This window comes from Megalopta genalis, chromosome 2 (assembly GCF_051020955.1).
Source record: "Megalopta genalis isolate 19385.01 chromosome 2, iyMegGena1_principal, whole genome shotgun sequence".
In the NCBI taxonomy this organism is placed as follows: Eukaryota; Metazoa; Arthropoda; class Insecta; order Hymenoptera; family Halictidae; genus Megalopta; species Megalopta genalis.
Window position 1 is genome coordinate 499302 of NC_135014.1, and position 26209 is coordinate 525510.

Below are 26209 nucleotides of genomic sequence, written 5' to 3' on the forward strand. Positions count from 1 at the left end.
GTAAAATGGTAGGAATGCTTGTGAAAGCTAAAGGTACAAAAATCGTGCAAAACCTGAGGTATTACTGTATTACTGTAGTTTCATATCTTTGTGTAATACTACATACATTATTGAACATAATATGTATACATACACGTGTATGAATGAATTTACATTCATGCATATATGTTTTCTATGTAGTATATCGTTCAATATGTATTGCGCGGTAGCAGAAGCATGTAATATGTACTATGTACTCTGCAGAGAAAGAGAAGAGATGAAGAAAACCTTAGACCATATATATACATACATTACTAGACACAGGATGCGTATAGTGTGTACAGTAATGAATCCTATTTCTGTACACTTCCAGGCTGCAGCTTGATTCGTTAACGAGGTTTGACATAAAGATTTTCTTTGCTCTGATCGGCTGACGATTCACTGCTGAGATAGGATCTACTGCGGATTGGATGCGCAGTAAAATAGTGGGGATATGCATTGCAGCTTAGGGAGTAAGAAAAACGTGCAAGAGTAGGTTCCATTACTGTTTATAGAAAATCCAAGAGTTCAGTGAAGCAAAGATAACTGTTCACTCTGACCTTGCGCAGAGCAAAAGCTAATTATTAAATGGTTGAATTGCTAAGCATATATACGATAATAAATATAGAATCAAATCATATTATTCAATTAATTAAAATAATTAGTATTAATATTTTAATTAAACTTTAAACACATTCTGCGAAATTATAATTTTCTATTTAATGAATGGTATTTGTTTTTTGAAAGTTAGACATTTTCGCATATTCATTAATGCCGAACATTAAAACAGTTTTACACGTTTGTAATATTGGTATGTAACTCTTTCCAAATTGCAGATTGCATATCATACTAGCATAGCTTATACATTTTGTTCACTCTGACGTCATGTAGATGATTTCATCCTTGCTTCAGGGAAATGATCTGAAACCGTGTATATAGATATATGTATATATAATATAGTCTAAGGAAAAAACTCACACACACGGCATAGATTAATAGAATATGTATATAGAAACATACAGAACATACACATACATAAGTTAGCTTCATATAAAACTTGCAATGTAAAATAAAACACACACTTTTGCTATTGTTTGAAATAGAAAAATTAAAATATAATTATTAAATTATGTAAACAAATTTGAAATATTACTATAATGGAAAACGGTGCTTAACAAATATGTATACACAATCTTATGAACTGACTACTACTGAATTAAATTATTCTCGTTATGTTAACTGAACCAAAAATTATTCAAAATTAATGATTTAAACAGTATTCATACATATGTATTCCCATAAGCCTTTTGGAAATATCACTAAAAAAATGACATCAGCGCCCCCTGATGTTGTAACTCAAACATTTTTGTTATGTGGCCAGATTCTGTGAGTGAGCTTACTATCATTTAATATGTTATTACTAATGTATTTCTTGCATTTGGCGGGATTTACTAACAGAACAGTAACGAAAAGTATGTATGTAACGTCGTTGCGTGCGGTGTCATTGTTAGTTTGAAGTTCTTTAAAGTACATTAATTTACCTTACATATAATTACTTCCAATTATATAAAAATGGAAATTGAAAAAGAAAATATAATCCCGAGCACTTCAAATAATGCAGGTAAACGTCTATTTTAATTTAAAAAAAGCTTACAATAAAAGTTTAAAAGTATTGTATCCGATATTATGTTACTAATGCATCATATTTTTCTTTACATGATAATAAAATTCCAAATCAATTAAAATTGATTTCCATATTCTTTAAATATGGAAAGGCGATTTAAATATTGTGGGAACCGATGTAAAATTCAGTAAAGATCTCATAAACATGGATCAGGTGCTTGAAAAAAAAAGAAAGCGAAATGAAACTAAAACATTAGAAGAAGAACAATATCATCAGGAAATGCAAGAAAAACAATACAAACGATTGATGCACTTATTAAATAGAAGTAAATTCTTTTCCAATTATATTGTTAATAAAATTGATGATAATATCAAGCAGAAAGACAAAAATAAAGTTAAGAATGGGTATACAAAAAAAGCTGATAACAGGGATGAAAATACACTATCAGATAAGAAGAAGAAAAAAAATCAAGATATACGAAAACATATAGATACAGATGTAAGAAAACTTACCAATTTTGTTTAATGTATTTTATAATATATTTTTTTTCATATTATCAACTTTAACAGGTACGCGAAAAGATACAAATGAACAGGAATAAATTAAATTTAAGTCAAGAAGATATTTATGATGAAAATGGTATAGAAAATACTAATACTGTTAAAATACATGAATATTTTAATGGAGAATTAAGACATTATCAAAAAGAAGGACTTCAATGGTTGAAAGTTCTTTATGAAAATGGCATAAACGGTATCTTGGCTGATGAAATGGGTCTTGGGAAAACAGTTCAAGTGATAGCTTTACTATGTCATTTATTTGAAAAACAACAAAGTGGACCTTACTTAATAATTGCTCCTTTATCAACTATACCAAACTGGACAGCAGAATTTAAAAGATTTGCACCAAAATTGCCAGTTAAGATATTACATGGTCCAGAAAAAGAAAGATTGATTGTACAAAAAGAAATTCGGCAAAAATACAATATTACAAACAATTATAGTTCACAACCTATAGTACTTACCACATTTGAGATTCCATTACTAGATAGAAACTTTCTTAGATCTCAACAATGGAGGTATATAGTAATTGATGAAGGTCACAGAATAAAAAATTTTAGATGTCAGCTTATCAGGTATGTTTGTTGTACTTAAAAATTTTGAATATTTTAAATAGTATTATACATCAACTTTTTTATTACTATACTAATAATTTATTTCCTCTATTCATACATTCAATATCTTGTTCATTACTATCTACTTTGCTTGTAAAGAAGACACTTGATTACTATTAAGTTTATTATTTTGGTACAGGGTGCTAGCAAGCTGCAAATCTATGAATAGACTCCTTTTAACAGGCACACCACTACAAAATAATTTAGCTGAATTGTGGTCGCTATTAAATTTTCTATTGCCAGAAATTTTTGATGATTTAGCTGTATTTGAATCATGGTTTGATGCAAAGGAACTTCAGAACACAGAAGGCACTAAAAAATTGTTGCAACGCGAACAAGAAAAACATGTATTGGCATCCTTACGCGAAATACTAAAACCATTTATGTTAAGACGCGAAAAGATACATGTTTGTGCAGATATTCCACCAAAAAAAGAAGTGATTGTTTATGCTCCTCTTACAGAACTTCAACACGATTTATACTTAGCAGTATTAAACCGTGATATAAAAATGATATCTAAAATTGAAGAACCTAGTATATATACAGATGATGGCAAAAGACGGAAGAGAAGATGTGTTCTTAGAAATATGGCTAATGACAAATATGGTAGAAATAATATGGAGGAAGAAAATTTACAAGGCAATTCCTATCAGAAAAGTGATTCAAGTCACAAGACTTTATCGATTTGGAAAGAGTATACTAATGTGACAGAACGTAATCAAGAATTCCTTCTTAATATTACGATGCATCATAGATGTCAGTTATTATTAAGTTATATATAAAAAATATTAGCTGCAAAATATTTTATTATAAAACTAATGTTTGTTACAGTTACTATGTACAAAAAGATTGTAAATCATCCATATCTGGTTCACTGTCCATTGGATGCATCTGGTTTACCATTAATCAATGAAGATTTAATTAAATCATCCGGTAAACTATTAGTATTAGATTTAATGCTTGCAAAACTTAAGAGTCTGGGACACAAAATTTTATTATTTTCCACTATGACAACAATATTGGACACAATAGAAGATTACTTATCAATGCGTCCTTATGAATACGTAAGATTAGATGGTAAAATTGGAATTGAAGAAAGGGAAAAAAACATTGCAGCATTTAATTCAAACCCTAATATATTTCTGTTCCTTTTAACTACAAGAGCTGGTGGTGTTGGATTAAACCTTGCAGCAGCAGATACTGTTATTATATATGATAGCGATTGGGTACAGTAACTTTTATATCATGATTTATGTGTTATTAATTAAAATTAATTACATATGTTCTTAGAATCCACAAATGGATATTCAAGCTATGGCTCGTTGCCATAGGATAGGCCAGACAAAACCTATAGTTATATATAGACTTTGTACCAAAGGAACAGTTGATGAAATAATTATTAAACGTGCAGAGGCAAAACGTGTTTTAGAGAAGATGGTTATTTCTCAGGCTTCTAAAACTACTATACTAAATAAGGAAACTTTATTGGAATTACAAAAATGTTTGGAGTCGAAAGATTGTCAAATAGTTGTATCTAAAAATAAAGGTAAATCATAATAACTTAATAATTTCGCACTATAGAGAATATTTATACTACTAATCATTAAATCTGATTACAGTTTTTACAGAAGAAGAACTTAATAAATTGTTAGATAGAAGTGACTTATATGAAAACTTGAAACCTAAGGAACCATGAAAGTATTATATTTTCTTGAGAAGGACAGGAGTAATATAAATGTGAGAACATTTTTTAATTTAATTGATAATTTAATATTATTTATATTATTTATTTCTGTATTTTTGTTATAAGTAAATTGATAAGTTGCAAGATCTAATAAAAAGTTATTGCATAGTGATAGGTAAAGATCGACTGTGTTTGGACTAGCTGACGTTTTTATATTCTTATAACAAATTTTGATAACATAGTTAACGTACACGCATGTTATTTATGATTTAGCTGATTTCATACGCAAGAAGTATTTTCCAGCTGTACCTTTATTTTTACAACATTGATTTAATTGATCACGAAATTCTCCTTCTAGTTTTGTATAAGTTCCACCTGTTATAAACAGTATTAAATAAATTTTAATTATATATTGATAATATAGTATTTTTTTATATATTAAATGTAAAACAATACCGTTCAAATGATTTTTTCTACGGTTGTGTTTACTCAATGACTTCACCAGCAAAGAAGAATCTGCAGATACTCTTTTTGTTAATAGTGCTACCATTTGGGAACTTGCTTTTTCTTCAAATTCTCTTTGATTATCTTGATTATGTCTTATACTTGAGTCACTATTCCAAGATCGCCCGTTGTTTCTGAAAAAGACAAAGACTTCATCAGTGATTATAAATCATTTAAACACTATGAAAAAATATAACTTCGTTACTTCCACAGAATTCGATATTTTGATTTTTTCATATTTTGATTTTTTGTTTTTAAAGTAGACCATGGCAGTGATTCTTCGCTATTATACGATTCTTCATCAATACTACAATCTTCATCGATTGTAATGCCATCATCTTCATCACTTTCGGTAATTGAAGACGTAATAGACGAAACATCATTTGCAAGAGAGGCTTGTTGATGAACCTTTAACGATGTTTTTTGCAAATCTTGTGTTTGAGACGATCGTCGGAGTCCTGTTCCACTCCATATTTTGCCTAAACATTGAATAGTAGAATAAAAAAAGAAAGTTTCTAAAATAAATGTGAAGACATTCACCTAGAAGACCAAACTTTGGTCGCTGAGGAGCAAGTTCTAAACCAGCCCACCACATTGTACTTTTACATGTTAATTTTCCTGAATCAATAGATACGTCACGAGCTACTAATCTCGTAATTTTTTCTGGAAAAAATAATTGTGGTGGTTCCATCGCTATTACTTCTCTATATATTGAAAAAATGTTCAATATACTTATATCCCTTTGTGTTTGTAAATCTGGCATATGTTCCTAAATACAAAAATAACTACTTACTGCTTCTAACTAACAATGATCATAGTAACAACTTACTGGTAACAATAGTAATACTTACAAATACTTACCCTGTACCTACAACCTTCACGATTTGATAATACTTCAAATCTGTATGCTCGTTGACTACAACATGGATATCTACCTAAAGGGAATGGCATAGATCTTTGCTGTTCATTAATAAAAAACTGTGGAGGTTCTGCATGGCAACAGCACCAATCAATTTGATGAATTGGAAAATATACATTACACTGCGTACAAAGTAAGAAATGACAATCACCCCATAATCTCCAATAAACTTTACGCCAAGAACGTAACTCCGTTCGGAGAGTAATAATATAATCATTTAAAGTCCATGATAAATCTCTAAATAATATATGGTTTATTGTAATTATAAATATTATAGGGCAAATTCTATACTTTATTATCGTACCGTACGTGTTTACTGTGCACATGTCCATGATTATCAATTACCATGGCACTTGCAATACATGGTACATGATAGGAAACAGACTGAACAATACTTTTCCCACATTTACTGCATCTAAACAATGTAGCTAAAGAACTATAATGTCCTTTTTTGTTGTCAGGCATTACTGCTGCCAGGGATATAATCAATTTGCAGAATAATTTACTTTGGATTTTATCTTTCTTGTCTTTTAATGCTTCTACATCTTCATTTGTAAATCTCTCTACTAGTCTATAATAAATTTTAAACTTCAGATATGGAAAATGTGTAATATAAATTAATTTCTTCATTTGTCAGATACATAATGTGTACATTAAAAAAATATACCTTGTAAGAAGATTATCATCTAAACAAGTTAATATTGTGGATGTTTTTAATATGTCAGACATATTATCATGACAATACTGTAGGCAATTCTCCAAAAGTGGTTCCATTTGTAAAAAGGATGCAGATACCATTATTGGAATGACATTACTTGGTTCTAAAGTTGGCCACTCAGATTTTTTGGTCATATCCTTTTTTACCCACCTCATTAACCAGTCAAATATCACAATGTCACAATGAACTGATATATCAATTTCTTCCAATTTCTGACCTGCTGTAATATCAGCAAAGTAACGCATTTTTTGAATAAGTAGTTTCTGAGAACAATGAAAATTTTTTTTAATATTTTTCTCTTCGTCGCAAACATGAATTTCCACTTCATTTCTATAGAAACATGATATAAATTATTAATATTAATTTTAATTTTAATCAATAACTACGATTAATGAACTTACTCCATCGATCTTTTATTTGCCTTGTTTTTATCCTTTTCCTTTTCTTTATGTGATAAATTTGTAACCATTTTTGTATCAATGTTATTACTTAATGAATTAGATTTCTTAATCTCATTATTTATAATGGATTTTTTAATAATGGGCTGTGATACAGTAGACTTTGGAATCATGTATGGTAATACAGAATCTAATAAACCTTCATGCAATATATCACTTAAATTTGTTTTCATCAAACTTATCAAAAGATTTTCTGTTATACCTGTAGATCTAACCGCCTTTGATTCATTCAAATGTGATGAGGTTTCTGTAATTCTGTTACAATTTTCGGTGTTGGTTGCTGCATTTTTATCATAATTAAATGTTTCTTCATGTTCAATTTGTCCATTTGTAGATGTAATAAAATATGTTGAATTTGGAAGATTCATGTCATAGGTTTTAAGCTCTAGTTTTGGCAGTACAACAGAATTTTTATTTTCACTTACAGCATTGTTATCGATACTTCTCTCATGAACTGTATGATTAGATGTTTCTAAATGTATATCTATCTTTGATAATTTATCCCAATCAAATTTATTGTCTGTTGTAAATATTGTAGTTATGCTTTTACAATTATCGCTGACTTGATATGCAACTTTCATAAATTCAAAAAACATTCCAATCGTCAACTTGTGATGCTTGTAATCTTGAAATTTATGAAGTATTTCTGACAAATCTAAAGCACACAGTTTTATTATTTTATTTAGATTAATATTTCTATGCCAAGAAAGTAATGTAATAAATATTTATTTTCAATCAAAATTTGTGCTACTAAGAAAACTTACACAAATATCAAGTGAGAACTATTGTAAACATAAAAACGCAAGATAGAATAAAATTAAAAATGATACATAGGAATGTGCAATATCAAAAGTAACAGTTTGAAGTTGTGCAATATGTCAATTTATTTAACATGTACCTTCTTCAGTAGTTGATATACTTATTTCTTTGTGCATACTTTTATTTGAAGAACTATCATGAATTTTATTAATTTCCATTTTTCTAAGAAAATAGAGATTTTTATTACATATAATAAACGCAATTAGAAGTAAAAGTAGAGTATCTATCTTCTAATATTATTTTTGAATAATTTAAATATTTTTTAACCAGAACGTGTAAAAATCAGGTAGCAAGCCACTGTATAAAAGGAAACATTAATGTCTGTATAAAAATGTATTCGTTCTTAAAAAGTTGGACAAGTGGGATCGTAATATTGATAAAACAACATATAACATCTCTTCACAAGTTTATTCAATTACTAAATCTACAATAAATTAAGTGAAATAAGGTATTATGAATAAATAATACAAATACTTTTATAATAAACTAATGTCAGTTTTGTTTTTGTAATAAATTCATTAATTTTATTTAATATATATGTCATAAATCCTTACCAGTGTAAGCTCAAATCATATGCTACGTTCGACATGTATGTATATTGACATCACAAGCATTTGCATGGGTAAGTACATACAATTATGTATTCATTGTACATTAACATTATGTATGCTTCGATATCTATTGTAAAATAAAAAGGATAAATACGTACAGAATTTTATATTGACATTACAAATAATTTCGAAATTGTATAAAAAAATTGTCTTAAGCTTTTTATGTACAATTGCATATTGTATGTATGCATGTATATGAAGTACAACATAATGCATATATAGTTTCTCACTAGAAAGTAGTTTTGAAATTTGCAACAATAAATCACTATATTACGTATCTTTTTGTTAAAATTAAAATTATGTCAAAGTAACAAGAAAACGGCATTTGTTATTAACATACATATTTTGATGTATATAATATAAAATATTATCTAATATTACTAGATGAAGACTAGGGAAACTACTCTTATTTCTAGCTACAAACTCCTAGCTCGAGGAATTCCTAATGATACATCATATGTATGTATTGTTCATTCTTCTAGACGAACTATAATTAAACAAATCCATGCATTAAATACAATCCAAAGTGTGAACTTTAGACTTATTTAATGGAAAAATATCATTCGTCAACAATATTAGTAGTTTGTAACATTATTTGGTATTGAATTTAACGAAAATTTTTTGTTTATATTACCTAGAACTTTTTTCTGTCTTCCAAAAGTATGGCCACATTTCCTTTAGAAATGAAAATATTGTAAGTTTATGTGTGACAGATGTAATAAGTACTGTGTGTGGGCGTATGATATGTCATAAAACTTGATTAACATATTTCGAAGTGTGAACATAATATCATCGCCGGTTTATTTTTTTAATGTTTCCTTGAGTATTAATATTTTTTATTTTAGTCATATAGAGTGAGTTATGACAAACAAATATAAATTCCTGTGAAAACACGGACATGTAATAACTTTTATATTGGTCGTGGGAAGATTTGATACAGTTTTATAATTATGGGTAAGTTTAAAATGTTTTTACATTTGTTGTGATATATTTTACATTACATGTGAATGTTTCAGAGGATTCAATGCAAGCACAAAAATGGCAACAGCATTTATCTTTACTGCGTGAACAATATGTTAATTTATATAATTCAAATATAGAACTTCAACGTGAATATGCTATTGCCACTGCAGATAAGAAGGAATCTGGATTTATTGGGAAACTCTTGACAATTATAGCATCCTTACATGGCCAACATCGTTATAGGTTTGTAAAGATTAGTAAATCATATGTATGTGTATATATATATCATATGTATGTATAGTATAATTAATCCATTTTATTTTATAGTGATGTTACTGTTAAATTAATGGGTCAGGAAATACCAGCTCATAAATTTATATTGTCGGCAAGGACAGATTTTTTCAGCGATTCGGTACTTGCTGAAGTAGATACTTTAGGTAAAATATTAAGATATAATAGGACTATGGTAGAACCTCATTTATTTAAATTAATTTGCAATTGTATTTCTATTATCCAATTTACAAAACTCTGATATATAAACTATGAGAATATTCTAGACGTCTGTCAATATATTGTATGACAGGTTTAAATAAATAGGTCTCTACTGTAAGTAAAAAATAAATAAATAAAATATATATATATAATTATTTTTTAATAAATAGTAATGAGAATTATTATAGAATATTAATAAAATAAGCAATGAGAAACATCTTTATAGATTGGACTGACTTGGACACAAATATTGGATTAGTACTTTTAAAATGGATTTATACAGGAAAAGTATCTCAAGAAAATTTAACGTTGGACCTAATGAAAGCAGCATCTAATTTTCAGTTGGTAGAATTAGTTGAGCAATGCGAAAGATATTTAATTGGAATTGTAGGACTTAAGGATTGTGTACAATTATATGCAGCTGCTGAAGAATTGGGGACTCAAAAGTTAAAAGAACATTGTAGTTCTTTGATTTCAGCTCACTGGGTAAAAAAATACTACTTTCTTCAAGCACTAATTACAACATGACTTTATTTGAAACTTTATACATTTAGGAAGATTTAACTGGAGAAGATTTTAAAGAAATGCCTGGTTCCTTGTTGTACAAGTTATTACAAACAAAAAGTAAATATCCACTACATGCTGCTGTCCGGTTGATGAGAGAAGATGTGGTTTTTTTATATTTAGTGGAAAACAATTCAGGGGTAAGTTATGCTCTTAAATTTGTATTAATTTTATTTATCTTTGCACAGTAGACATTCATTATTTATGCATCACAGTATAGTATAAACAGACATACATTTTCACAGCCTGTTTTAAGTACATTCCACTGTTCTCTTTCAGGCATTAATATTAAAAATATTCATTAATATCATTTAACTCATAAATTGAATATTCTATTTCATAAGAATATTATTTAGATATTTTATTTTACATATATTTATATCACATGATTTTTTTTTAAATTTAAATTATAACATATTTTGCAGACGGTTCATTAGAAAAATATTAATATTTTTATAGCAGTAAATATATAAAATTAAAATATTATATCAGCTTTGCAAATAGTATTATCATTACTAATGCAAAGATATGATACATATTCGTGGCTTTAATTGATTGAGACGAATTGCATAAATGATAACTACAAAAACAATATTCTGATGGACCTCCTGGTGCTCCTCTGTCTTCTCCAAGGAAACAATCTTCTTCGTATGCTGTTTTCACAATTTCCTCTTTGTTTTGCCATGTCTTGTCTATATCGTTATAAATAGGAACTGTACGTTTTTGAGGTGCACAATCCCTTTCCACAGCCGTTCTTACAGATGCTATATAACATATATTAAAAATAATTCAATGATAACATATAATACAATGATAATTTAAACTAAAATTAACTTACTTTTAAGTCTGTTGTAAATGGTTTTCTTTCTGCAAAGAGTTGACGAAGGACAGTATACTTGAAATCGAGCACTTCCATCGAAGTGTGAGCATAATAAGTCAGTTTCCTCAGTTCCCGGATGTGATGCATAGCATTTAAAGCATGATATTCCATCTGCGCTTATCGGGGTTATTACATCTAAAAGTTTCAAATATAAAAATAATTTGCAGAAAGCAGTTAACAAATCTATAAATATATTTGGTGTAGATAATATGATAAACATAAAATTAATAAAATTTAAATATTTTATACATACATAAAAGAATTGTAGGAATTAATACAATTTTTATTGAATTTATTTTAAAAGTCATGATATTTGCAATGAGTTCAAAAGTTCTATAAAGAAATGATTATTAAGCTTTACTTGTATCTACTATTAATAACTTTTTCGTTGTTGCACATTTATATCATTTTTTCATTTATTGCTTCAAAGTCCAATGTACCACCAGTAAGAAAACCTGAAAGAATTTAAATTACAAACAAGCTATATAAGGACGAATAATTATTTTTAGAAGAATATGAATTTTGTGAATGAAATAAGAGTTAAGGAAAACAATATTAATTATGGTAAAATAACTTACGAATTTACAAATATAAATAACAAATTTTGAGTTTACAATTTGATTCCTAAAAGTCATTTAAAACATCGTCTTTAGTTATTCATCCACTATTTATATCTAATAAATGAAGAAAACATATTTAAGTCAACACTGAAACTCATTCCTAATTGCACTTAATATTCACCGAACGTCACATCGCAATATTGAGTTTTCGATGAATCTGTTGTTGTTTTCTAACAAATCGTGTCCTTTCCATAGAAAAGTGGCTGCAGACGGATGATTGTATTATACGCCACGTCATGTTCTCTCTATCATTTATGGACCACACTTTCTGATATATCAGAATATAATCATATTCCTTTCCGCTTACTTTTTTTACACCATTGTATGTGTTTCCTTAACACTAAAAATATACAGGTATTGCTACACAAATGCATATACATATGCATGGGCGTATGCATTGGTTATGTAGTCATCCACTATCCACTCCTCCCCACCATTTGAGCTGTAGGGTGGGGTGGTCACACCTATTATAACCGGACACATACAAACATATCTACACTCCTGTTCAAAAGTTTCGAACATGTTAGAGATTTAAATGAAATACATACTTGATAAATTTCTTACTTATGGATATTTTATAGTTTTTAAAAGTCTATTATTCGCAATCAGGAATTTTTAAATCTCCAATATTTTGTTTTCTTTCTGCCTTTCTTTGAGAACTTTTACAACAAAATGAAAATATTGCCAATAGCTGCTACTGTATTATGGAAACTCAACTAATTGAATTGACCATAAAATATGAATTGTAGAATCAAATAGCAGAGGTAATAATTTTCTCTTCTTGCAATCTAATTATCACTTTAATATATAATTATAATATTTCTACTAAACATCCATACATACACAAAAGAATTAATTTCATTTAATGTACAAAGAGTGCTCTACACTTATGGATGGAAGTACATATTTTGCACATATAAAATAGTAATCTCAATTTACTTTTTATAATTTTATAATAGTTGAGATTAGCAAAATAATTTAATATCATCAATAATAATTTATTATTATTCTTTTTTAGTTATTGAAAGCTGTAAACGCTCTTGATAATAAGGGGGAAACACCACTAGAAGTTGCATTAAAAACACGTCAGCCATCTTTAGCTCGTACTTTAGTTGGACATGGGGCTGACTTAAGTGCAAAAGATTCAAGAGGATTTTCTTTACTGCAAGCTGCTATTTTTAAAGGAGATTCCTATTCCGCAGAATTTATAATAGAACAGTTAGAAAGTAATGGTAATGCGCAACAGTTACGTGAACCTGTCAAGATTACAAGAAGCACAAGGGATATAAACAATCCTGAGGATCTTGAAGGATGTACTGCTTTGCATTTAGTAACAAAACATAACTCGGAAGATATGACAGCTGTAGGATCTAAATTACTTCAAGCTGGCATTGATCCCAATTTACAGAACCAGAAAGGATGGTATAATCTTTTGAATTTTATACAAATTTGATTATAATATATATTTTATAATAACTATATTTTATGTTTACAGGACTGCCTTACATAGCTGTGTTTGGGATAAGAACAAACCACTTTTTGATATTTTATTAGAATGTGAAAGTATAAATTTAGATAAAACTACCAATGACAACGATACTCCATTGTGTCTAGCAATGAAAGCAGAACCGTTCTGTGAATCCTTTGCTAAGAAGCTCCTAGCTAAGGGTGCAACTCCCAATCCTGTGTACAGAGATACTGAAGATACCTTGTTACACGTTTTAACTAAAGAAAGTAAAGAAGAAGCAGCATTGTTTTTACTTGATTATTGCAAAGATAATTTAATGAAAAAAAATAATGAGGGATATTCTGTCTTACACGAAGCTTGCAAAATCGGCTTAAAGAATTTAACTAAGACTTTATTAAAGAATGGTTTTCCATTAGATGAAGTAACATTATATACTGGAGATGCGCCGTTACATTTTGCTGTTTCGAATTTATATTTTGATATTATAGTAGAATTATTGAACACTCCCCATTCAAGTGCTCAATTAAATCTAACGAATAATGCAAATGAAACGCCTTTAAGCTTGGCTATAAAAGTTCCATTTAAGAAAGGTAAAGATATTGTTTTGGCTTTAATAAAAGCAGGAGCAAATATCAACCAATGCAATGAAGAAGGTTTGACACTGTTGCATCAAGCAATATTAAAGGAGGATTCAGCAACAGCTATCTTTTTACTAGAAAATGGAGCAGACATGAATGCTAGGTAAATTTCATAGAATAATAATTATTTGGTAACTTTCGTGAATGTATTGACTCAATTTAATGACTGCTAGTTGAACAGTAATGAAAAAGGTGTAGATGTAATTTGAATTTTCCAAAAGCAAAGTTATCAAAATAAAATTCTAGTTAAATATCCATATTACATAGCTCAATAAATAATTAAATCATAATTTCCTTAGAACTGCAAATGGAGACACGCCATTGCAACTGTCTGTACATTGTAGACTAGGTGAAGTTGTAGAAGCACTTTGTAAAAGAGGTGTAGATACTTCTGTAGGGTGTCCCCTATGGGATGCGTTAGATTCAGATCAAGAGGATATAGCATCTATCTTAGTTAAATATGGAGCTGATACTGATTGCTGGAGTACTGGACCAGACAGTTGTCAACAAACACTATTACATAAAGCAATCGACGAAAATAAAGAAGATATTGCACAATTCCTTATAAGAAGGTAGTACACACTATATAGTATTAAGAATTAGAATACATTTATAAAATAATATCTTTTTAGTGGCTGTGACTTAAATGCACCAAGGAGACCTGGCTCAGATGGTTCAGGTGGTGATGAAGCACGAGATGAATGTAGTCCGTTACATTTGTGCTGTCAATGGGGTTTAGAACAAGTTGTTCAGACTCTTATTGAACATGGCGCAGATGTGAATGCCCGAGATGCAGAAGGAAAAACCCCAGTTCATGTTGCTATACAAAATCAACATTCGCAAATTATTTCTTTGATGCTTTGCCATCCTAATATAGATTTGAATAAGAGAGATAAGAAAGGTTTAACGCCATTTGCAACAGCTTTAACATTCAGAAATAATAAGGCAGCCCAAGCAATATTAGAACGATTACCTAAAGCCGCTGAACAATACGACAATAAAGGCAGAAATTTTTTACATACTGCTATTCAGAAGAATGATATGGAAAGCATACTTTTCTTACTATCTATACAGGTAAACATAATTTTTAAACATATATATATATATATATCTTGAGAGAGAGAGAGAGAGAGAGAGAAGCTTTTTGTATAACCCAATGAGTGTCGTTTTATAGGTAGACGTGAATTCTAGAGTTCATGATGTCACTCAAACTCCACCTTTACATCTTGCTGCAATCTCTGGAAATGAAATGTTAGTACGGAGTTTAATTTTAGCTGGTGCGCGTGTTAATGACACTGATGCAAATAGGAACACTGCATTACATGCTACAGCGAAAGCAGGTCATGCTGCAGTTGTGTCTGCTTTACTGCAGGTATTACATTTAACATGAGAATTCACAAAGATACCATTTATTTGTCTGCTAAATACAGTTTGATAAAGGTTTACTCAAAAAAGTCCAAGAGTTTAGTAGCTTGTTTAGAATAATTTGTAATAAAATAAAACTTTGTTATGATATTGAAGGATTGTGTAAACAAAGAGTTGTTTAATGTATTAGCTGTGTTACAAAAATAGATAACAATTTTTTGGACACATAATACATATTTATAAATATACATTCGTATATAATAAAAACTATTTTTTTCTTTGCAGAATAATATTAATTTTGATGCAGTAAATGCAGATGGTGATAACGCTCTGCATGTAGCTGTAAGAGAAGGACATATATCAGTAGTAAGAACACTTTTGACTGAATGTACATTAGATGCGGAAGCAGTAAATCTTAAGGGAAGAAATCCCTTGCATGAATTAGCTCGATGTGGGAAGGATAATGCTGCAACTATATGCGAATTTTTTTTGGAATGTATGTCAGCATATCCAATAAATAAAACAGGTAAATATATGTAAAAGTGCTCACATTATTTATATATACATATTATTTATATATACATACTAATTCATACTTGATGCTTTATTTAAGATTTAGAAGGCAATACTCCATTATTGATTGCCTATATGAAAGGCAATGGCCAGCTTTGTCGTACATTGGTAAAAGCTGGTGCATGTTTGGGTTCTATGAATAAGGAAGGAATTACAATTTTTAACTATCAGGTTGCAACTAAACAATTATTATATAGACTGTTGGATTCCTTAACAAAAGAAGTACCATGGGCAGATAAAGATCTATGCTTGGAATGTGGTACAAAATTTTCTATCACAATGCGAAAGCATCACTGGTATATAATCCATGAGATAATCATACATAAATTTGTGATTACACATATAATGAATATGTGAGATTAATTTTTTCATTTTTTTTTAGCCGCCACTGTGGTCGAATTTTGTGCAATAAATGTTCTGATCAAGATGTTCCAATTGTAAAATTTGGATTGAATAAACCAGTGCGTGTTTGTGCAGTATGTTTTGATGTATTACAAGTAGGTGCTGAATGAGAAAAGACTTAAATAATAAAAGCATTCATATGTAAATAAAATAAACGTCATTCCATAAGCACTCTCATAGAAAGTATAGGAAGTCTGTATTGTATGAGTCTATGTCAGCCACATTATATATTATATATACTTCATTTATATATGTATTATATAATTATTCTTGTTGAACGTTTGTTAAATTTATAGTTATAAAATTTTAAATACAGATGAAAGAAACATCATTAAGTGTTAATACTCATTGATAAATAATCATTATTTATTTCTAGCAATATTTTTAAATCTACAATGCATCAGCGTAATCAATAACATTTTTTAACCAGTCACACGATGTAGTTGCAATATAACTTCACTTAAGCTTTGAAAAGAGTTTTTCTGCTACGCAGTGATCTACACATTCTACATAATCAATTAACTCTTCGAGGCATGTTTCTTCTGTTTTAGTTCTTGAATTGACCCGGTCGTTACATGTATTAAGTTTTTCATGCAACTGCTTGCAATAGTCTTTAAGCGCACATCTTTCCTACAAAATAGACTTGTTTTATGGCTTATGTATAATTCTTATAATATGGTTTATGTATAAGTCTTATAAATTAGTGAATTGGACATATATGTGAGGAAATGACTGTAATAATAGTAGATTTGGTATATATCTTTATGACATTTATGACATACTGGAAAAATAGATTTTGAATTATTAGAATAAAAATATTATATAACTTACTTATTATACTATAACTTACTCTAAGTATTTTTTGAGGATCTATCAACTCATCTTCGCCATCTTCTGCTTTTACTGTTGGAATGTACCGATTTAACAATCTTTGTAGGAAAGACATATTTTTAAAGGTAGAGTTTTATTTTATGAAGGTATCCTAAATTAATTGAGAACGTGTACCGAGATTCCGTGGTATTACTTCAGAAATTAAAGAGACTGAAATTTTTCGTTAGAGTGTGGAGTTGCTTGTCTTACAAACGTACCTTCAATGGCAATATGAACAGCATTTCTAGCTTTAGGTACCTTAGGTCCAATTTCTATAAAAACAAGTTACATTACATGCATGTTAATATCATAACTTTTTAAATGTAAAGTTTGTATATAGTGAAAGTCATAATTCTCTTATATATATATATATCGTTGAATATTTAAATACATAACTTAAACAGAGCAAATGTATTAATATATTTTTCTCTAAGTGATTTGTTCTAAATAGATATGTATGTACATATATATAATAATATTTGTTTCGCTTTTAATTCTTAAAATATATTTAATTATTTAACAATGCAAATACATGTGGGAAATCAGTTTCAATATAATCATTGAATTTAATTTAAATTCTATATATGTATTTATTTTAATGTTGTACACATCATACACTATGTTCTGTACATATAGTACAAATTAACAGTTTTGATTGATACTGTACGTGTGCACGCGATATCGCGCACTTTTCTTTAAAGGCAAGGAGGTGATTTGCTAATGCAGTTGATTGAAATTTCTGTTAGATCGTAGTTAGCCAATGCATGGATCAAATGCCATTCATTGTATGGGAAGAAGATTTTCAGCAATTATTTTGTAATACTGTCGTTAAACTTTAATTACCTTTTGCAGATAATTGGTAAATATACAAAATGCCAGCAATAACTGAAATTTTCTACAATTCTCTGGACAGTAGTAAAATTTGTGAGACAAGACGAATTAAGAGACGTAAAAAATGTTAAATACTTGGCTCAATCATCGATTTAAACTTTCATTTGGTGCATTTTAACAGATCACTATTTTACAATAATATGAATATATTCTGACAGATAAAAAAGTATATGTTGTCTAACAAAATGTTTGTACAATTTATTTAGTAAAATGGTCCAAAGAACCGTCATGGTCTTTATAACAAGGATGGCGTCATCCGAATGTGTTTGCATAGTTTTATCGAAGCTATGGATTTGTTAAAGTTAATCAAACACATTTTATATACCAAGTTAAAGTGAGATAAACTTTACTGAAATAGTTCATTGGTATACTGTTGTTTTTACCACTGATTAATACTCGATAAAAATTAGGAAAATCAGGGCGCAGTGCGTTGTGTTAGCAGTCAAACATTGAGGTAGTTTTGCGCTGGTGTGACTGAGAGCTAGTAGCAATAAACGTCTATATTTTTCACGAGAAATGGTCAACGAAGAATAAAAAGGAATTAAATTGTGGAGCCAATATTTGGACAATGTCCACATAGTAAATATAATATTGTAAAAACAGGTTGAGAAATTACAAGGTTGCGAAAAAACCGGAACGTACATTGCATGAAATTCAAAGGCTGTGTTTTGCATAAGAAAAATTTTAACTTTATTGGAGATCGTACAAGAAAATGAGTATAAAGGCCGTCTTATAAGGAATTCTTTTTGAAATGGTTATCACCTCGCTTCTTTATTTGAAACTCCAACTTAAAAGCTGCAAAATGTTTAAGGTTATGTTTTATTAAAACATAAATTTCTTGTATTAACAAGCGAAACAACTTATCAAGACAACACAAACAAACTGGATGTAAGTTCAAAATGGAAATAGATTGTTAATTATGTGCTATAGTTCTTTTTTATAGAAAATTTTTTTTGTATTAGTATGCATTTTGTATATTTTCTTTTTGAAAGTATATTTGTGTAGGATCATTTAATTTTTTGTTGTAAAGTTGTTCATTTATAAAATTAGTCCTAAATTGATTTGTGCCATTTTAATTTTACTTATTTGTACTGCTCTGCAGGATTTTAAACTAATTGTGACAGCTGATTTATAACAATACAAATTTTATAATATCATCTTGTATATATTGAAAATTATTCTACAACACTTAAATATTATTTTGGTATTTTTAATCTTAAATATATTCAAATAGTTCAATCATTTTTATGTGTTTCATCAATTATGTAAACAATTATAATACTGACACTTGTTTGTTAATGTTGCAGTAATTTACATAAATGGATGATGCTTGGAGGCAATGAACGGAATGGAGAGACATGGGCATGGACATGGACATTCACATGCGCACTCGCATCGTCATCGCCATTCACATGGAAATTCACAAAGTGCATCACAAAACTCAAATCAATCGTCAAAACATAGCCATACTCATGTAACACATTCACAGAAAGATGCATCGGTTGTACAGACACCTCAGAAGCCAAGAAATTATAAATTACTAGTTGATCCATTCTTAGTCAAAGGTGCAACAAAATTATATAGATATGATGGCATGGTACCAGGAGATCCAACTTATCCTGAAGTTCAACCACGAGATCCTAGGTCACAGTTAACAAGAATATGGACTCGTTTAGAACAACTTGACTTGCCTGTACCTAGATTTAAAATTGACTCTAATTATTGTGGTGAACCACCTCCACTTGAAGTAACATTTTGCCATTTAAATGACAATATTGATAAAACCTTTTTAACAGACATGGTTCAAAAGTTTGGAGTTGTAGAAGAACTTACTGTTTATTACCATCCTATAACTAACAAGCATCTTGGAATCGCTAGAGTGGTATTTGAAACTACAAAGGCTTCAAAAGCATGTGTAGAAAAATTAAATAATACATCTGTGATGGGCAAAGTCTTAAGAGTGTTTTTGGATGCGTTTGGAGAAGAGTGTAAAAAGATCTATGATGAACTGACTATAGAGAAAAAGCCAGAAAAGAAAGTAGAAAAGGAATTAAAATCTGAAAATGATCAAGGAAAACATACACCTATTGATAAAATTGTTGAAGACAGAGATGATTTCCGGAGTAGTAAAAAAATAGTGTCAAATATAGACAAATCCAGAGATACATACATAGAAAACTCAAGATACAGCAAATATAGAGATTACCCTACTCCTAGTGGCAGTACTGGAAGCGATTTAGGCTATGGTACTGCACCTAGTGAATTAAATTATTCCAATAATTATTCTCAAAATTCTACTCCAGCCACAAACTATGATTTTTATTATGGTGGTTATCATCATCAACCTCCAAATAATTACCTAGCGAATATGTCTCAAAATGTATCTCAAAATCTTCCAATTCAACAAAATTCAAGTATGTGGTGGGGAAATAATACAGGACCAGCTAATTATGCGTCATCATCTATGTGGCCTGTACAACATGGAGCAAATTTAGATAATTCTAATTCTAATGTAATTCCAATTACAAAGGCTTCTAATGTAAAAATGCATCATACTCCTAAAAAGGAAAAGGAGAAAGAAAATCAGAGTGGTACAAAAAGCTCTTCAAGAGACTCACCAGTAGAAACTCGTAAAACATTAGATTTAGATACAAGAATTGCCATGTTGTTAAAGGATAAAGCAGGCGGAATGGCACCACCCTTTCTACAGTTTGGTAGCGATTCTGAAGATGAAAAAAGGTCTATCAGTGCAGACAATGAAATGCTTTCAGAACCTCCAAGTCCTTTCTTATCTCATGAAACATATAAATCGTGCTTCGAAAAAATGAGAGAAAAAAATAAAGAAAGGTGGAAAATACATGAGAACAACATTAATCAATTTTCGGTAGACGAAGAATTAGGTAGCATTATAAGTTCAAGTGAAGATGAAGCATTACTTGAAAGTTACAGTCCTGCACCAGATGAAATTGAACCAGAACCACCAAAAGAACCACCACCTCCACCTCCTCCTGATGACGATAGGATGTCATTAAGTCCATTAAGTTCGGGAGATGAAAAAATTGAAGAGGTGATTATAAAATTAAATAATATAACTGATATCTACTTAAATATGATAAATTTTATAATTGTAATATATATATATATATATATATATACATATATATATATATATATATACATATATATATATATAGGTGATAGCTCAAGCGGAACCTACAAGTCAGTTATATCCAGGAGCAGGTTATCCTGGGCATTTAAGCCATTATCCCACTAATGATATGTACCATTGGCCTCGACCAACTCAATATCCATATCCTTATGGGACAACATACTTACAAAGCCATTGCCAACCTAATACTACACCATTCTCTGGAGCAGTAGGAAATCATCAAGGAGCAAATTATTATCCATCTTTTCAATCGCGGCTTCATGCTATGGCAAATCATAATATTACAAAAGATAATCCACAGGTATATGTTTTTTAACTACTTATATGTTGTATATGATACATTTCATCTCTATATAACAATGACTTAATAAAAATTTAGGGTCCTACTATTAATGGAGTATTAAACAGAGTTGTAAATGAATTAAAACAAATTTTAAAAAGGGATTTTAATAAAAAAATGATTGAGAATACTGCGTTCAAATTGTTTGAAGTATGGTGGGATGAAAAGAAATCTGAAAAAAATCAAACTCAAGGAGGAGATAATACTATTGTTAATAATAGTAATAAAGAAGAAGGCTCGAAACCTCAAGGAATATCATTACTTTTAGAACAGGCAACTCCGCTTGGATTCAATTACGATGGATTTGGTTTGGGAATTAGAGCTAGTATGCCAAAGATGCCTTCTTTCAGGGTAAGATATATATTTCTACGATTTATTTATAATGTTAGTAATGTTTATAATAGTATAATATCTATATTATAGCGTAAAATTAAAGCTCCAAGCCCATTGCCACAAGATGAAGACAGTCGTCAGTCAGGTCATGGTGATACTGAAATCATAGAAAGTGATAGCGATCTTGACTTACTATCTGTGCAGAAAGTTAAAAGGCCACTTACTTCCTTACCAAGTGTTTCTTCATCTTCTTCATCCTCATCATCATCAAACGAAAGCTGTAGCGATGAAATGAGCTGCAGTGAATCTTCCAGCAGCTCAAATGATAGTTCCGATGATGAAATATGTTCTGGAAACTTTGAAGATGAGGTATATGTTAAGTCTACTAGGGTAATGACCAATTAAAACATTATAAGTATATAACAAATGCAATACTTTTTACATAGTACTATATAAAATTTATTTTTTATTTTCAGCAAGATACAGACAGTCGGGTATCAGACCATCGTCCTTTGGCTTGCAATAGTGAAGATCCCGATATTTTAACAGAATTAGCAATTCAAAGATCTTTAGATTGTCCAACTCCAACTGGCAGAGAAACGCCAATACCGGATATGAAAATAAGGGATGTAAATTCCAACGAATTCCCAGAATATGAAGATGAAGATGAAATTAGTTCTGTAACATCCCCCTTAAGATATGAAGATAAAAAAGAAGAAATCGAAGAGATAAACGAAAGATCTGTTGACGAAGAACAGTTTAATAAATCTAAAGTAACGTTCAAAGAAACAGAAGAAAAGGTTGTAGAGGATGAGACAGAGAAGATGGCGCAAATTACACTTACTGAAAAAACAACACCGGTGAAACAAGAGCCTCGTGATATGCAGAAGATGGAAAATTCTGCAGCTGAAGCTTTAATAACGTTAGCTGGACAAGATAATATTATAAGACATACGAGTCCTGGACCATTACAACCAAATATTATTAGAGTCCTTCAAAATATGTCTGCCAAATACATTAATGATGAACCTATATTGAAGGAATCAGAAAAGATTGAAATGTTTAGTGAGATACCTACTACAGATTCAGAGGAAGAAAGTTTAGAAATCAGGAGATTAAGGTTCGCAAACTATATTATTTTTTATCTGTTAATATATTAAAAAGCTTACAGCAGAAATTAACATTATTCTGCTTTAAATAGGTACCAAGCTGAAACTGACCTTCGATTGAATGGCCAAAGAAGTCCAAGTTTACGTAGTTCTCAAGTTTCACAAGTATATATGGAACATTCTTATTCATTACCGCCGTCTCAGTCAGAAGTTACAGAATTTGTAACTCGTCCACCTCCAACGCCAATCAAATCTGTAAAAATAAAAGCTTCGAAAATTATTAAATTGGCCAAGACTAAAGATAAGACTCATAAGGTAGAAAAACGAAAATTCAATAAATATACAAAGATACATAGTCATCAAAACCATGAAGGAGAGAAAGAGAATATTCAAAATGAATTTGTTTATGAAAAGTATCCTACGAAAATTGTACAGGAACCAATGGTAACGTACACGGAACGCGATCTTATGTCGGAAATGGCTATTTTGTATGAATTTTTAACTAGAGGTATAGATGCAGAAGACGTGGAATATTTAAGACGAAGTTACGAAGCTTTATTAGCTGATGATAGTCAAGGGTATTGGTTGAATGATACACATTGGGTGGATCATCCAGCAACAGATATTCCAAGTCCTGTTAAACGAAGAAGAAAAGATGAACTTAGATTGCATGCAAGTGGAAGTGCGAGGACAGAAGGATATTATAAAGTTGACATACGAGAAAAAGCCAAACACAAGGTATAATATAATTAGGTTCTATAATATTATTAGAAACATAACAATTTAATTAAAAATTCTTTAATTTGTATAGCACCATTATGCACAAAGCATACAACGCAGTCATGATGTTGAAGATAATAATGGTCCTTATGCTGGAGGTGATGGAACAATGAATGGTCCAAAGAACAATACTAAAGCTTTAACTGGAAAAATGCAAGCTCTATCTCGTGAAGCTCGAAGCAATCAACGTCGATTATTAACGGCCTTCGGTATTGACACCGACAGCGATCTTCTTAAATTCAATCAGTTGAAAGTACGGTTCTAATTAATTTACTTAAATACAGTAAACATAACAATTACTAAGCATTTTTAAAAACCTGTTTAATCTTATAGTTCAGGAAAAAGCAATTAAAGTTTGCTAAATCTGGAATACACGACTGGGGTTTGTTTGCTATGGAACCAATTGCAGCTGATGAAATGGTTATTGAATACGTTGGTCAAATGGTTAGGCCAGTCGTTGCTGACTTGAGGGAATCACAGTACGAAGCTACCGGCATTGGTAGTTCTTATCTTTTCCGCATTGATTTAGATACAATTATTGATGCAACGAAATGTGGCAATTTAGCACGATTTATTAATCATAGCTGCAATGTAAGTATCCATGTTATTATTTATTTATAAGGATAGAAAAAGGTACTATTATTCCTGAATAATTTTAACGTCTTTTTTCCTTTACAGCCAAATTGTTATGCAAAAGTAATTACAATCGAAAGTCAAAAGAAAATTGTAATCTATAGTAAGCAACCTATAGGAGTTAATGAAGAAATTACGTACGATTATAAATTTCCTTTGGAAGATGACAAAATTCCTTGCCTATGTGGAGCTCCTCAATGTCGGGGTACCTTGAATTGAATCATTCATAAAACTATATTGTTCATCCTTTTTTCCTGTCTTCTACACTTCATCATATCCTACTCATATTTTTGTAAATATTTCCCCATGTAAACATTTTATAAAATGCAATGGAAAATGCTAAATTATGTTAATATATGTATCTTTTCTTTATAACATCCTTTCCTTTATGATAATACATAAAATACGTAAGTAAATTCGATTATTTTTATGATATTTACAGTTTACGCCTGTTTTTATATATTAACTTCAAATTTTAATCTGTCAAAAAATAAAATTAGTATATTAAATAATATAATTTTATCCAATAAAAATTTTTATTTCATGATTGAACTGTTTATATCTTCTAATAAATATTTGTCTACAGTAAATTATTGATAATAATATTTAACAAATATTCCGCTCTGCACGTGTGCCGTGGTGTTAAATACATTCATACATACTAATTGTTTTTTGGTCCTAAATAGCTATAAAAGTTTAAAAAAGTACTTGACGTGAGTAGTTTCTCCGCAATATGTTTGTATTTTTACGAAAGTTTACGTTTTTTTTATGAAAAGTTCTTTGTTCGACACGAATATTATTTACACAAAGTGGGTGCCCTATTGGATCCTTTCATCGATGTTGATTACGCATAGCTTTGGCCCTGTCTAGCTTGGAGAAGCGAGTAGCAGAGCATGCGGCGGCAAAACATTTGTTTTTACATAGTTTTATGGGGATATATTTATACAAAGGCATTGAAAGTCAGTTCAATTAGTATACAGTGATTGATATCATTTTCTTCATGGAATAAGCAAGCGTCAAGTATGCAGATTTTCAATTTATATGCTATGAAATAATGATTCCGGGGAAGAAAATGTAACGGACTCGCAACATGGGAAAGAAGGAATTTTCGGACGAAACTCTACCTTTCCTGAGTGCGTGCCATATGCGGCCTGGTAAGGACAAATCTTAAAAGTGACGAAGTCCAGATCCTGGACCTGGTCGCTTGAAAACCCTCATAGGCGACGACTTTTTCGAGCACATGCTAGGCCTTTTCGACTGGTGACAATTAATGAGCGCTCCGTTTTCGCATTGTGCATAGTCTTTTTCCCTTTAATTAATCGGTAGCTACAGATAACAACGTTAAAAATTTCAAAAAAACACATGAATAAGAACTTTCAAGAGATTAGACCCTTTCACTTTTACGACCTGTCCTTGAGATTCGGCTGCATATGGCACGCACTCAGGAATGATAGAATTTTCACGTCCAAAAATTTCTTCTCTGTTACATTGCGGGTCTGATACACTTTCTTCCCCGGAACCATTATTTCATAGCATACAAATTGAGAAACTGCTTATTAGATGCATGTTTATTCCACGAAGAAAATTATT

The 26209-nt window shown here is 30.0% G+C and overlaps 6 protein-coding genes across 17 annotated transcripts; 3 read left to right on the forward strand and 3 right to left on the reverse strand.

Moving 5' to 3' along the window:
• Positions 1 to 1441: 1441 nt before the first annotated feature.
• LOC117223483 (lymphoid-specific helicase) lies at positions 1442 to 4919 on the forward strand. Its single transcript, XM_033475763.2, has 7 exons — positions 1442 to 1639; positions 1794 to 2140; positions 2212 to 2777; positions 2956 to 3572; positions 3648 to 4042; positions 4107 to 4362; positions 4436 to 4919. Exons 1-7 carry the CDS (start codon positions 1591 to 1593, stop codon positions 4510 to 4512), a joined length of 2307 nt encoding a protein of 768 aa, XP_033331654.1. The 5' UTR covers positions 1442 to 1590; the 3' UTR covers positions 4513 to 4919.
• LOC117223482 (uncharacterized) lies at positions 4692 to 8757 on the reverse strand. 7 transcript variants are annotated; one of them, XM_076528595.1, is made up of 10 exons: positions 7998 to 8757; positions 7302 to 7754; positions 7043 to 7229; positions 6591 to 6971; positions 6228 to 6494; positions 5866 to 6160; positions 5545 to 5773; positions 5216 to 5483; positions 4957 to 5138; positions 4692 to 4875 (listed from the first exon to the last, which is right to left on the reverse strand). In XM_076528595.1, exons 1-10 carry the CDS (start codon positions 8074 to 8076, stop codon positions 4763 to 4765), a joined length of 2454 nt encoding a protein of 817 aa, XP_076384710.1. In that variant the 5' UTR covers positions 8077 to 8757; the 3' UTR covers positions 4692 to 4762. The 7 variants fall into 7 exon arrangements, with proteins under 7 accessions (XP_076384710.1, XP_076384709.1, XP_076384711.1 ...); XM_076528594.1 differs by having other exon boundaries at positions 7043 to 7238; XM_076528596.1 differs by having other exon boundaries at positions 5866 to 5939; positions 6075 to 6160; positions 7043 to 7754; positions 7998 to 8756.
• A 222-nt stretch (positions 8758 to 8979) lies between these two features.
• Positions 8980 to 16825, forward strand: LOC117223484 (rabankyrin-5). 2 transcript variants are annotated; one of them, XM_033475764.2, is made up of 14 exons: positions 8980 to 9223; positions 9375 to 9483; positions 9546 to 9735; positions 9820 to 9929; positions 10211 to 10470; positions 10539 to 10688; positions 13067 to 13470; positions 13544 to 14257; positions 14454 to 14726; positions 14787 to 15228; positions 15329 to 15526; positions 15805 to 16045; positions 16133 to 16388; positions 16475 to 16825. In XM_033475764.2, exons 2-14 carry the CDS (start codon positions 9480 to 9482, stop codon positions 16602 to 16604), a joined length of 3372 nt encoding a protein of 1123 aa, XP_033331655.2. In that variant the 5' UTR covers positions 8980 to 9223; positions 9375 to 9479; the 3' UTR covers positions 16605 to 16825. The 2 variants fall into 2 exon arrangements, with proteins under 2 accessions (XP_033331655.2, XP_033331656.2); XM_033475765.2 differs by lacking the exon at positions 8980 to 9223 and having other exon boundaries at positions 9230 to 9483.
• Positions 10702 to 12825, reverse strand: LOC117223485 (uncharacterized). Of its 4 annotated transcripts, none has more exons than XM_033475767.2 (5): positions 12170 to 12825; positions 12007 to 12052; positions 11682 to 11883; positions 11387 to 11563; positions 10702 to 11312 (listed from the first exon to the last, which is right to left on the reverse strand). In XM_033475767.2, the coding sequence occupies exons 3-5, from the start codon at positions 11734 to 11736 to the stop codon at positions 11032 to 11034; spliced, it is 513 nt and encodes a 170-aa protein (XP_033331658.1). In that variant the 5' UTR covers positions 11737 to 11883; positions 12007 to 12052; positions 12170 to 12825; the 3' UTR covers positions 10702 to 11031. The 4 variants fall into 4 exon arrangements, with proteins under 4 accessions (XP_033331658.1, XP_033331657.1, XP_033331659.1 ...); XM_033475766.2 differs by having other exon boundaries at positions 12007 to 12102; XM_033475768.2 differs by lacking the exon at positions 12007 to 12052.
• A 17-nt stretch (positions 16826 to 16842) lies between the features above and the next one.
• Positions 16843 to 17601, reverse strand: UQCR-11 (Ubiquinol-cytochrome c reductase 11 kDa subunit). Its single transcript, XM_033475769.2, has 2 exons — positions 17345 to 17601; positions 16843 to 17124 (listed from the first exon to the last, which is right to left on the reverse strand). The coding sequence occupies exons 1-2, from the start codon at positions 17438 to 17440 to the stop codon at positions 16951 to 16953; spliced, it is 270 nt and encodes an 89-aa protein (XP_033331660.1). The 5' UTR covers positions 17441 to 17601; the 3' UTR covers positions 16843 to 16950.
• Positions 17602 to 18101: 500 nt separating this feature from the next.
• Set1 (SET domain containing 1) lies at positions 18102 to 24974 on the forward strand. Of its 2 annotated transcripts, none has more exons than XM_076528603.1 (10): positions 18102 to 19143; positions 19563 to 21322; positions 21450 to 21725; positions 21804 to 22115; positions 22188 to 22487; positions 22574 to 23217; positions 23299 to 23944; positions 24018 to 24239; positions 24320 to 24577; positions 24665 to 24974. In XM_076528603.1, exons 2-10 carry the CDS (start codon positions 19595 to 19597, stop codon positions 24836 to 24838), a joined length of 4560 nt encoding a protein of 1519 aa, XP_076384718.1. In that variant the 5' UTR covers positions 18102 to 19143; positions 19563 to 19594; the 3' UTR covers positions 24839 to 24974. The 2 variants fall into 2 exon arrangements, with proteins under 2 accessions (XP_076384718.1, XP_076384719.1); XM_076528604.1 differs by having other exon boundaries at positions 22188 to 22466.
• The last annotated feature ends 1235 nt before the right edge of the window (positions 24975 to 26209 follow it).

Bases quoted from the DNA above. Each gene is read 5' to 3' on its own strand.
- LOC117223482 (XM_076528592.1), bottom strand. From the start codon at position 8,076: ATGGAAATTAATAAAATTCATGATAGTTCTTCAAATAAAAGTATGCAC. The intron at 6,495-6,590 runs GTATATTTTTTT...AATTTATTATAG, and splicing joins GATGATAATCTTCTTACAAG to ACTAGTAGAGAGATTTACAA. The intron at 5,484-5,544 runs GTGAATGTCTTC...TTCAATGTTTAG, and splicing joins ACCAAAGTTTGGTCTTCTAG to GCAAAATATGGAGTGGAACA.
- UQCR-11 (XM_033475769.2), bottom strand. From the start codon at position 17,440: ATGTCTTTCCTACAAAGATTGTTAAATCGGTACATTCCAACAGTAAAA. The intron at 17,125-17,344 runs GTAAGTTATAGT...TCTATTTTGTAG, and splicing joins ATCCTCAAAAAATACTTAGA to GAAAGATGTGCGCTTAAAGA.
- Set1 (XM_076528603.1), top strand. From the start codon at position 19,595: ATGAACGGAATGGAGAGACATGGGCATGGACATGGACATTCACATGCG. The intron at 21,726-21,803 runs GTATATGTTTTT...ATAAAAATTTAG, and splicing joins TTACAAAAGATAATCCACAG to GGTCCTACTATTAATGGAGT. The intron at 24,240-24,319 runs GTACGGTTCTAA...TTAATCTTATAG, and splicing joins TTAAATTCAATCAGTTGAAA to TTCAGGAAAAAGCAATTAAA.
- LOC117223483 (XM_033475763.2), top strand. From the start codon at position 1,591: ATGGAAATTGAAAAAGAAAATATAATCCCGAGCACTTCAAATAATGCA. The intron at 2,141-2,211 runs GTAAGAAAACTT...CAACTTTAACAG, and splicing joins GAAAACATATAGATACAGAT to GTACGCGAAAAGATACAAAT. The intron at 3,573-3,647 runs GTCAGTTATTAT...TGTTTGTTACAG, and splicing joins TATTACGATGCATCATAGAT to TTACTATGTACAAAAAGATT.
- LOC117223485 (XM_033475768.2), bottom strand. From the start codon at position 11,736: ATGACTTTTAAAATAAATTCAATAAAAATTGTATTAATTCCTACAATT. The intron at 11,564-11,681 runs GTATGTATAAAA...TGAAACTTTTAG, and splicing joins AATTCCTACAATTCTTTTAT to ATGTAATAACCCCGATAAGC. The intron at 11,313-11,386 runs GTAAGTTAATTT...TATGTTATATAG, and splicing joins CATTTACAACAGACTTAAAA to CATCTGTAAGAACGGCTGTG.
- LOC117223484 (XM_033475764.2), top strand. The intron at 10,471-10,538 runs GTAAAAAAATAC...TTATACATTTAG, and splicing joins CTTTGATTTCAGCTCACTGG to GAAGATTTAACTGGAGAAGA. The intron at 16,389-16,474 runs GTATATAATCCA...ATTTTTTTTTAG, and splicing joins ACAATGCGAAAGCATCACTG to CCGCCACTGTGGTCGAATTT.